The following is a 12,723-nucleotide window of genomic DNA, read 5'->3' as shown; positions in this document are numbered from 1 at the left end:
CTCTCTCTCTCTCTCTTTCTCTCTCTCTCTCTCTCTCTCTCTCTCACACACACACACACACTCAAAATAGGTAACTTTGCCTTTCTTAAAAGTTAAAATCTTTAATATATTTGTTCTCTAACTGACTTCTTACCAAAGACAACTCCTCTTCTTCTCTATCCCAGCCCTTTTTCCACTGTTAAGTTCTTTGGTCTTTTTGTCCTTTATTCTAATATTTTTCATCTCTTCCAGAACCTTGGTTCATTATTTATCCCCTTAGTTTTTTGCATCTTTCCATGTCCAGGAATAGGATCTGTCATTTAATTTATATTTGGAACTCTCAGGTTGGCATGGCTAGTACCTTTTTCTTTTTCTATATTCTTATTTTCTCTTTCTTAAGAAAATCATAGTCCCTACTTCAAACCTTCTATTAGTCATTAACTTTTCAGGGTCAAGCTTCTAGAAAGTGTGATGTCTATTCTACTTTTCAATTCACTTTCTCTTTAACACTTTCTTATCTGCTTTCTATCTTCCTTATTATGATCCATAGTTAAGTAATGAGTTCCTCAAGTGTAGAATATGTCTTTTGTTTTTCTTTGTTTCCCTAGCACCTAATAATTCTTTATCCACTGACTGATCATTCTATTGGAACTTTCTCTTCAAAGATTCCCACTGACTTTCTGATCACTGAGTTCAGTGACCTTCTCTTTAGTCTTAGGCCATTCTTCAAAGAAGAGATTTTTGGGGTTGCAACTAACTCTACTACTTATCTACAATTTATGATCTTTATGGGGTTGAACTTTTTGATCATTTTATCTATCATTCTTTGAACCTATCACCTCTCTCTGGGATGCACTCTAGACTTTCTCCAACATGCCCCAGAAAAATCTTCATCCTAGAAGCTCACTCTAGCTTTGCAATCTACACTTTGGACATATCCTCCACCCTGTATCCTCTGAAACTTATTCATTGGATCTTGCCAAAACCTCAATCTATGAATGGCACTGGGCATAGCCCTATCTTTATTCCTCTCTATGCTATTCTCTTTTACCATACTCCTCTCACCTCCACAAACCTATATCAGTTCCTTTTTTAAGTGTTTTCTTCTTCCATTAGAATGGAAGCTCTTGGCTGGCCAGGACTGGCTTTCTTATCTATCAAGTCAAAATTTAGCAATAATGCCTGGGGCATAGTAAGCACTTAATGTTTGTCAATAATCCAAACCACTAGGGCACATACAAGTAAAGCACCACTTTTGCTTTTTGTAAATAAGGATTGCATAACTGATGTCTAGAGGCAGGGAAGCTATGTGTTCCCCTAAAATAACCATAGAGATGGGCTACTGAGTTCATTTGTTTTGTGGCACAAGGATTCAACTGAATTAGAGTTAGAAATCTAGAAACAGAGACCGAGACAAAATCTTAAAGGAGAAAAAAAAGTTGAGAGACAAGAGAGAAGTAAATAGTTTTCTAAATCTTTTTTGGATACAGGTTTTCTTTACTTATCAGAAAGAAATAGTACTTCCTCACTTAAGATATACAGTCTGTAACTTCTGGCTTTCAGCCAGTTCTCAGATGGTGATCTAGATTTTTGAGTTAAGAGGTGGCCTGGAGTCAGAGATAAGAAAAGGATATTGTCTTCACTTCTATTTTCACTTATCATGTTTATCAGTTCCTTCAAAGTACTTAGTTCTTTGGGGTTTTAAGACTAAATGATCAAAGTTTAAGTGTATAGAAGCAAATCTACAGCCCTTTGAGTTTTTTAAAATTTCTTTTTTATAGTAATGAGATTAGAAGTCAATTTGGTTTTTTGGGATATTTTTAGTACTTGTGGAATTTTGTCTTTTTTGGAATTCCATTTATGCTTTTAAAAAATCATGTACGTCTAAATTATGTTGTTTACAACCATTTAGAAAACAAGATAGAAAAGACTTCACCTGATCATATTTAAATTATAAATGCAAATGGATTTGAGTTTAAAGCTCGTTTTGCCTTGCCTATTTAGCCCAGGCTTTTCATTTTAACATTATATGATTCTCAATTCAGAACAGAAAAACCCAATTGGCTCATACTAAACTTCCTCCCCACCACTCAAGCACAGGAAGAAGACATCAGCAAGTCTATTGTCTTATAAGACAACCTAGCTGTATCACTGTGCATACATGTTCAATAAATGATTTCTTTTAATAGGCAACAATAGGTGCGTAACTGCCCAAGAGCAGTTGTTAAAATTGGAAGCATTTTGGAAGTTTTGGATAGGAGGTAAGAAGTCTTTGTTAGTAGTTTTCATGGTGCATGGTTATTAGGTTTCATAAATGAGGCATTCCTTAAGGTATTAGTAGGAAGCTAGATGGCAATGGAGAGAATACAGGGCCTGAAATCAGAAACCCATCTTCCTAAATTCAAATCTTGCCTCAGACATTTACTGTGTTACCCTGGCCTTAACCCTGTTTGTCTCAGTTTCCCATCTACAAAATGAGCTGGAAAAGGAAATGGCAAAGGACTTCATTATCTTGACTAAGAAAATCCAAATGGAACAAGAAGAGTTGGATATGACTATAAAATTACTGAGCAATGGAGGGTGGGGGTGTGTGTGCAGAAATTCTCACCTTAAAATAATGAAATAAGTGAATAGACACAAGCTTGAAAACAGTCTCTTGTTGACAATTATTAACTACTGCACTACTAAACTTCTTTGCTGGGCCGTGTCTTCATTTTTTTTCCAGAGATGGTCACATACCTTGATTTTTTGATTTATATACTGCTGGCTCTGTCTGCCCTTCTCATAGATGGTCTAAATTCAATAGGTATTTTTAGGTGATTTCCATGTGTCAGTTACTGTGCTAAGTACATGAGATACAAAGACAGAAGTGAAAACCATCCCTGCTTCCAAAACCATTACAATTCTCTTGGAAGAGATAAAATGTGTGCTTGTGTAGCACATTATCTAGACTCAGCTTTCTCTCCCAACCCTAATTCTATTAAAATGTCAGGTCTGCAGGGCAAAACTACTTCTCCCTTGCTCCTCAAGATTCCAGAAGTAGGTCCCCTGAGCAGCTGAATTACTGATCTCAATCTCAGGTATCTTTTCCTTCACAATTTCATTTAACTTGGGCCATTATTATGGTTTCACTATCACTTGATTATTGACAATTATCTTAAATCTCAATTCAACACTAATTTTCCTTTAGGAAAAGAGCAAATGGTTGTCAAAAAGCACAGAGTACTAGGTCTGGAGTTTGGAAGACTTGAGTTCCAATAAGTCCTTAGACACCAAATAGCTCTGTGACCCTAGACAAGTCACTTAATCCACTGGAGAAGGAAATGGCAAACCACCAGTAATGTTGCCAAGAAAATCCCAAATGGAATTACAAAGAGTTGGCCATGACTGAAATGAACAACAAAATTTACTCAGAAGCTATAGAAAGACTCAAAGCTTCTAAAACCAGAAGCATACACTCATTGAAGAGAGGGTGGCTCAAACTTAAAATAGTTGTCACAAATATTTCTTCTTACAAGTTCATTTCTGAGTCCAGAATAGCCAATAGACCAGCCTCTTCCTTGTTTTAAGGATAGTGTTTAGGCTATTAGATAGATTCACTAGTAGGTAGATTCAAATATGTCACTTTGTAGAGCTGCTGTGGAGAACAGCTAGTTTGTGAACATCTTATTGTTCTTCAAAACTTTAGAAGCTCACAGAGTCGTAATTCTTCTTCTTCTCTAATACTTCTATCTCTAATACTTACCCATCTAATATTGGGAAAGAAACCTCAAGAGAGACCAAAGAAACAAGGGGTTTCATACATTCACAAACACATAGTGATTAAGTGATGAGAAAAGACAGTGGCAGTACTCTACTGTCTCTTTTTCTTCAGAGACTTAAACCACTTATTACTACTTTCAAAAAGAAAAGAGAATGTTCATTTGTTTGTGCCAACATACACATTGAATTTCAGCTTGGCTTTCCATCACCATATAGTGAGTGATCAGGAAGCATCCAGTGCTTAGGCTTTGAATTGGCAGGACAACCCTCCTTCCCCATCTCACAATACCACATATTACTAGAAACAGGAACCTCCGAGAAAGTTGGCACCAGGTGGTAGTATGTTATGCAGAGTCAAAAGTGCTAAGGGAAAGTCCTCCATTTCTTTTTAAAATTTTTTTCCCCAGATTACATGTTGATACAATGTTTTTCATTGTTCTCAGTCATTTTTCAATTCATGTTCTCTTCTCCTTTTCCTTAAGATGACAGGTTATATGATAGCGAAGTACAGTATCCATACTAAAGAGATGATGGTCCTATTAATTGGCCCTGTTTGGACTGTATCTTGAGTACTGTGCTTACTTCGACACATCAGTTTTTAGAAAGGATATTACAAAAATGGACTTTATCTAGAGAAGGACAATTAAAATGGTAGGGGGCCCAAAATTCCTACCCTTTAACACAAAGACTAGTTGAATGAACTAGCTTAGAGAAAAAACAATAATCATCTTCAAGTATTTGATGGATTGTCAAGGGAGAGAGGGAATAGATTTTTTCTTTTTGTTCCAGAAAAAAAAGGGGAAAAAATATAAGTAGCAGAGTCAGATTTAGCCTTGATGTAGGGGGAAATCACATGACAATTAGAAAAATTTAGAAGTGACTTTTGTGGCCTTGGGAAGTACTGGGATTTTCTTCTTTTGAGATCTCCAAGCAAGCCCTGCATAGCTGCTTCTCAGGGATATTGAAAGGGTTATTTTTTTTTTTAAAGAGATATCTTTTTACTCTAATATTCTTTGGCCTTTTGAATTAATGATTATAAACAGTCACCTAACAAAGCAAAACAAAGCTTCAGTAAGCTAGGCACCAAACTCAACTAACCTGGCAATAATTATCCAAGGGAGCTATCCTTGTGAAGAAGGGGTCCACTATCCTTTCTTCTACTACCAATCAAACCTTCCATCCTCAAGCATTTATAAGCTCCTACTACATCAGCCACTGTACCAAGTGCTGGGAAAAGGCAGAAATAGTCTCTATCCTCACAGAAGTCTCATTCTAATTCTGTAGATAACATGTAAATAACTATGAACACACAACACATATGGAGTCAATGGAAGGCAATTTCAAAAGGGAGGAGAACTAGCTACTTATGGGACTAGGCAATATCTCTTAAAGAAGGTGGGATTCGAGGTGGGTATAGAAGGGAAGTCAGAGAAATTAAGAAGGCAAAGACTAAAAGAGAGACAATTCCAGGAAAGGAGGACAGCAAATTCAATGTCCTAAATAAGAGATTGAATATCATGTGTGAGGAACACTAATGAAATTGGATCACAGAGTACATGGAAGAGAGTTAAATATAAGAAAATGAAAAAGTTAAGAGGGGTACACGCTGTAAAGAACTTTAAATGCCAGGTTCTTTTATGGAAGCTAGACTTGATATCTACTTCTGCAGAGGACAAATCCTCTGCCTTCTCATTAGACACAGCTACTAAAGACATAGAAAAGAAAATTCTCACCACCACATTCCTCAGCACCATGAAATAGGCCAACCTAAATGTTTTTATCAATTGAAATGACACAAGAGAAGATGTATTCCCATCTGCTTTGTGTGGAACCCTCAGGATCAAAGGACCTTTCTATTTGATTTAAAGCCTAACTCCATTTGATTTGTCTTGTGATTAAAATGGGAGTTTCTACACAGGGAGTATCCTGCTTTTCTATTTGCATTTCTAGCATTTAGCACAGTGTTTTGAATATACTAAGTTCTTAATGCCTTTTGTGAATTTATTCATTGATCATTAATATTTAGCGTGTCATATATAAAGAAATAGTTTCCATTTGAGTACTTTAGCAACTATTTTCAGGGTCCTGACTTTCCATTTCAAAGATATAATGATGGTGATTGAAATGGCCTCAGAACAAATGTGGTATTGCCAGATGTTGTTACAGGCTAATGCTACCATCACATTATCATGCACAGGAAGTGCTGTTGTTCCCCACCCCATTGGATTGATCACTTGCTGTTCTAGTCAGTTATTATTGGGGGCTAAACAAGGAAAATTGTTAAAGGAAAAGCTTGTTTTTTTGTCTGTAGCATAGATTCAAGAAATGCGGATAGAGAAAAACCAATGTAATTATTCCAAAATTTAATTTTTTGTATTATCCTCTAAAAGTAACATTTGCAGTAAGGCATTTCCAAGAACTGTCTGTGTGTCTTTCATTACAATTAATTATCTTCATGTAGCTAAATCCCAGTTCATTATTTTGGAAAAACATTCTAGTTTCTTTAAGGATACAAAGCCTAATGTATTCCTATCAACCCAGCTGCCTATAGAAATTTCAGGAGAAAATTCACCCATTTTTCTCTTCTTTCACTGCAGGGACCAGACAACTGCACTAAGTGCTCTCATTTTAAGGATGGCCCAAATTGTGTGGAAAAATGTCCTGATGGTTTACAGGGGGCCAATAGCTTTATATTTAAATATGCTGACCAGGACCATGAATGCCACCCCTGTCACCCAAACTGTACCCAAGGGTAAGTTTTCATGAGGGGTAGAATTTTGACCTTTACAAATGTGAAAGGCCAGATGTCTGAGACTTTAAATTATCCATAAGAAACACTTTCTACTTAATTTACAACACTTTTTGTCCTAGGTCCTAGTATTGTTTTATTTCTGATACTTTGCATTTAGACAGCCAATGAAGTAAGACACTAGATTAGTGAATTACATTTTCACTACATCAAAATACTCTTCATTCCATAATAACCATTGGAGTCTCTATACAACTTGCACGTTTCAAGAATTTGATTTTTGTTCTTCATTATATAATTGTGTAATTAATTTATTTCTGTGTGTGGATTGATAGAAACAGAGAGAGAGATAATTTAAACAGGGACTTAATAGGGTAGACATGCTATAAAATGGAAATATTGACATTAAATTAATTTGCTTGGTCCTTGAAAATTGGACTATGACCAATGAATAAAAATCTCCAATCTTGGGATATTTCCAACTAAAACTAGTGAACTCTTTCCTAAGTAGATTGTGAAGGGGACATTGTCCTTCAGATGGATTTAGAACTCAAGGTTGTCTGTGTTTCTTTCTACATCTGAGACTTTACAATAATATTTTTGCAATGTTGATTTTTTTTTGACAAATCTTTGCTAGAGGAAATAACTTCCTTTTTATCATAGATTATTTTTTCATTGAAAAACTATCTGTTTAATTCATAGCTATGACCAACTCCCTTAGAAGAGGGGGTGACAGAAGAAACAAAGAATGTTGACAAAACATAATATTTTTAAGTACACAACTTAGATATATACACATTGTATAGAGACAATTTTAATTTCATATCACCTTATAACATTAAATTCCTTTTTAATGATATATTAAGTTTAGAGATATGTGTTCCTCTTTCCTCATTAAATCAATAAGATTTATTTTACAAGGAGTATCAGGTTCTGACACATTTGCTGAAGAACATATGTTAATTACTTTTGGGGAGACAGGATATATCTATGCCTAAACTTTCTTTAACAATTTTTCTTAAACTTTTAGGGGGAGGGAGAAAGGTAAGGGCCCAATGGTCCAAACTGTTAATAAAGAACCTTCCCTAAAAATACTTTCAAAGAAGCAGGAAAAAAAAAGAAGAAAATCATTGAAGAAAAATTATACAAAAAAATGAAAAAATCATTTTTACCAACATATTTAAAGGCAACTGCTTGTTCTTATGGAACAACATTCTACATTTAGTAGGAGTTTTTCCCCATTTCCTCCTAAAACCAACTTATATTCTAACTGAGAGTATTTTTCCTGAACTTTAACTTGAAGCCCTCCTCCTGCTGTTGTGGACACATTTTGTCTGGCAGGTTAGTATAAGAATCCATCAAGAACTTCTGCGCCATTTTAAGGACCAGCTGGTAAGGGGTTATTGCAGAACCTAAGCAACCAACGTCATCTACCGCCAGAGGAAAAGACATCTATTTTGAGGTGTTTCAACCATTTCCTACAGAATGAACATCAACAGCTTAAGCCGTTTTCCTAAGTGGCAGGCCTTAAAAGGTAGCCTAATAAAAACGCTGCCATTGAAGTTCAGTTCAGCCAAGCTACCTTTGTCAGTCCGTGGATTTATGGATGCCAGCTCAGAGTCCTGTGGAAACTGGAATAATCATAAAGAAGCATTTCATTGAGGAAGCTAAGAAGCAATAAATGGGTACTAGCATGGATGTGTGTTTTGAGTGTTTCACGAAGAACCACTGATACCTTTGGAAAGGGAGAACGAGTCAGCAAAGGGTGGGGGAGTGGGGGTGGAGAGAGGGAACTTTGCTCACTAAAATAATCATCCACAAGAGGGTTTTATTGTTTTGCAGCTAAAATTAAACCAGTAAATTATTCAATATAATGTTGATGTCAACAGCTGTTGCCATTCAAAATGAGACCTTTTGCTGCTTTTGCAAATCTAATTACAATGGAGCCATTAGGGAAATGAAAGTGAGATCACAGAGACAGAGTCTGGATCTGTTGCTGATGTGTCTTCCTCCCAGCCCTTTTAAATCACAGTTATGTAATAAAGGGAAATACATATAGGAGGGAAGATAGAAATAGGAAACGGTGAAAAAGAGATCATTTTCTCTAAACAGCAAGATCTTGGATGCTGGCCAGGAGGGAGGGTGAAGGTGTATTACCAAACAAATCCCAAAAGCTCACCTGGGAATGGTAAGCAAATAGAAAGAAACCCTCCTTCAGTGGTGGGAAGCTACAGAGCTGTGGGCAGATAGAATTGGAATGCATCACTTTGAGAGGGAGGGGCAGGAAGATATGCCTAAGTAAGTAAAGTCTCTAAAGACTTGATTCTAGGGGGTGTGTTTTCCATTTGCCTTTTAGCCTTAGGCTCCCTCCTCTTCTAGTAATCTCCCTGCCCAGGATCCTGAATAACAAACCTGGGAATCTAGACCCAGTCTGTGATTTTGGATTCAGCAGTTCCCATTTCTGCTCTCTCCTTGGCCAGTACTCTACTTTGAAAGCTTTTGATGAACTACATTTTATAGAAAAATAGGGAGTCTTTCCTTTTCAAGTTTGTACACAGTGTTATGCCTGCCCAGGTTAAAATCACCGAGGCTTTGGTGAGGTGATGCAACTAATGACTATTTACATTTTCAAATATATTTAATGATATGCATATTTCCATCAGACCTTTGAGATTCAAGGTGTAGGCTTTCTAAGTCTGCTTGTCCTAGACCCACCAGCATCTCTTTTATAAATCTCGAAAGTGTCAGTTTAATAATCCCAGAACTAAGTTAAAAGTAACAGACTTTTCATCCAATTTTAGAAAAATGCTTATCTTTAATTCTTTTAATAACATTAAAAAAAAACCATCTACATGAAATCTAAAATCACTTATTCCACTAAAGTTATGTTGAATATGGTGGCTATAATGAATACCTCAGATGATAATATATATTATATACATAATATTTATATGCACTAATATATATATATACATAAGTGTATCAAAATCCAGAAAACTATGAATCTCACTGAAATGCTCTCAAAAACAAATGCCCTAATAATCCTCCCAACATAAATGAAACAGATGAAGAATTCATTTATATTATGATAAGCAGCCGGATGAGGGAATGATTGATTTTAAATCTGTAGCACATGTACCTTGAATAGGTAGAGCTTTTATATAATGAGTGGCATGAGAATTTAGTAGGATGAAAGGAGGCAGTGTTTATTGCATTGGGAACATTACATGACTTTCAATGAAGTCAAACTACTCCTTGATAAAAAGAAAAAGTGTAAATTTCAAATAAGATTGGGAACAATTCCATAAGGCTATGAATCATATAACATGTTGATCTCAAAAGAATCAAAGTTATAGTTTACTCAAAGGTCAATGGAAAAAAAAAACTGATTATGTACATGTGAACTGCTGCATTATTGCTGACAATAATATGGTTGGAAGAATTGGCATAGAATGTATCATCTATAAATGCTTATATTTAAGTTCTTCAAGATTTTGTCATTTCTTCAGTATCAATATTCCTACCATATACAAGTCATTCCCCTATGGATGAAACATTCATCAATAGAGCCAACCTGTTGATGAGCCTCTCTGAATTTATCCAGGCTAGACCCCAGACTACAATAATATAGCCCTATCATATTCAGACTATTACTCAAAGTCATTCTGGCTTAGTGACTTTCCTGAGTTTTCATTCTGCCAACTTAGTCCTTGAAAATGAAGAACTATCTCTATATGATTAGAAGACATTACAGTGGAACTTTCATTGAAATATATAGTTTTACAGTTAATATATATTTGTAATATGATATATATTTTACATGTTAATCTATAACTACCTTATCTAAAGCATTGCCATGCTACTATGGCCAATACTTCAATATATCAATGTAAATGTCCTTAGCCAACATTATATCTTCTAATGATGGAATTTATAACCCATCCATCATTGTCTATCCTCTGTGACGCTTGTTAATATCCTCACTTAAATTCAGCATGATGTACACACATTACGTTAATGCCTTCCTTGAGTTAACCTGAAATCACAAGGATACAAATAGACTGGTCATCAGTTATTCCTTATCCTTGCTATGTGACTAGCCCAACTTTTCAATCTCAATTTTATGACATTCTTTACAGAAATTCAATTTTATGATGCCTTAGAAGTTACCAATTGCATTATCTTCATTCCCATTATACATCTTTCCATTGTCCATTGGGCTAGATTCAGAATCTTAAATCAACTTTTCACCATCAAAAATAATCAATTGACTTCATTGGCCTCTAACATCAATGTCTTGCTCATAGAGGAAATAAAAATTCAGCGAAGAAAACAGAGATTGGAAAAGCAAAGCTACTAGACCAAATAAAGACAGAATATGTCCACTGTAGAAATGACACAATTTGATGGAATTGAGGATATTTAAAGGATGAGAAGATATCAAAGAAATGAGAAAAATATAAGAATTTATTAATATTAAAAATATACCTTAGAGAACATCAATAACTATCAATTTATATACTTATTTTCTCATAGAAATAAAATTTATGAGAATAATCTACACCTTACTCTATAGAGTCACACATCTTTCCTTAGAAAGTAGGCAATTAGTCTCATCTTTTTTTGGCAGGAGAGTCACTTCAGAAGACATATCAAAGTTATTTTTATATATTAATAAATCTGTCAGCATAGAATTCCTCAGAGGAGATGGGCTTATGAAAAGATATATTTTAAGAAAATGAACTGTGTCACTCAGCCTAATTGTTATATTTTATGTAATTCAGAGCATATATTTCTGTTAAGAAATTCTTTTGAATTCTCCTGCATTCAAAAGGTCTAAAATCATATTCTTCCATAAAAGTTAAATATACTTAAAACAAGAAAACTAAAATGTCTACAAGCTTTGACATTTAAAACTCTTTTTTCCTATAGATTTGATACATTGGTTAGGGATGCAGGATTTTTCATGGCATGATCAAGCTGTTTTGGTTCATCACATAAATTGTGCCTTTTTTTTGGCACTATATAAGATGCTTCAGATCAATTACCAATTAAAGTGTGATGCCAGGTGTGTTTGGAATTGCTCCTTTTCTTGAAATATATTTGTTCAATAAAAAAATTGATGATTCTATGCTCTAATGTTGATATCTCATAAACATAAAAGATTTATTAATGTATGATTAATTTCTATTGTTAGATCAAATATTTACATATATATTTTCTTCAGATTTTTATTTTAAAAACATCTAAAGCAACCATTAAAAGTAGATCTCATAAATTGGTTGTTTTCATCTCATTGGGGTCTTTAATTGTTTTGAAAATGAACCAATACCAGCTTTATTAGATTAAATAAGGAAATGGTACCAATGTGGACAAAATGTGGAAAATACCTTATTACAGATTAAGGAACTGTGAGCTTTCTGCTGAAATATCTCAGATGGGTGCCCATCAACCCAGATGTTGCTCCATGAAGCCAGTGTATAGAATAAAAGAGACTGGTCTTTAGCCATCAGACAGCTGGTGGCATAGTGAATAGAGTGGAAGGCATGCAGTTAGTAAAATCCAGCCTCAAAAACTTATTAGCTCTGTGACCCTTGGCAAGTAATTTTAACCTCTCTTTGTTTCAGTTTCTTCAGCTATAAAATGAGGAGGCAAAAATATTTCACATGATTGTTATGAGGATTAAGTGAAGTAGTATATAAATGCTTATTCCCTTTTCATCCCATGTGATCCTTCTTCAGGGTCATGTTCAAAGAATCAATAGGGAAAATGATCCTGTGTGTTACCTTTAGCCAAGAATATGCAGTCATTCCCTTGTTCTACATAGAGCTCTGCAGAGACATTCTCACACACTCACTATGATACTGACTATTATCTTGCAAAAAGGAGAGAAAAATTGGCTCAAAAATAATACACATTTTAATTTTATTTTCTTATAATGCTACATTTAATATCCAATAAGTTTTTTAAAAGTTAAAGGTAGTCATTGAGCAAAATGTGTTAATCATGCTTACATCTATAAAATGTTTATAGCTATAAAAATAGCAAGCAAGCAAAACATTATTAAGTTAAAAATTATAGATAGTATTCTGATTTGTAATAGAATTGGAAAAAATTGGAAACTTGCACCCTTTCTACTCATTTTGATCCTGCAAAGAAAGATATATTTATGACATGCCCCTTTCCATCAGAATCTCAACATGTTTCCTATAACCAAATATAGTTTGGATATT

The 12,723-nt window shown here is 34.7% G+C and overlaps 1 protein-coding gene across 1 annotated transcript in view; it reads left to right on the top strand.

Annotated features, from left to right (window-relative positions):
- Nucleotides 1-12,723, top strand: part of ERBB4 (erb-b2 receptor tyrosine kinase 4) — a 1,378,308-nt gene that overhangs the window by 1,048,966 nt on the left and 316,619 nt on the right. Inside the window, exon 15 of the mRNA XM_044670735.1 lies at nt 6,339-6,493. Within this exon, the coding sequence (XP_044526670.1) occupies nt 6,339-6,493 (155 nt within the window). The remainder of the gene's footprint in view (nt 1-6,338; nt 6,494-12,723) is intronic.

The sequence above is a fragment of the Gracilinanus agilis genome, chromosome 3 (genome assembly GCF_016433145.1).
Source record: "Gracilinanus agilis isolate LMUSP501 chromosome 3, AgileGrace, whole genome shotgun sequence".
Taxonomy (NCBI): Eukaryota; Metazoa; Chordata; class Mammalia; order Didelphimorphia; family Didelphidae; genus Gracilinanus; species Gracilinanus agilis.
Note: the sequence above shows the minus strand (reverse complement) of the source record. Positions and strands in the feature narration are given on the sequence as shown.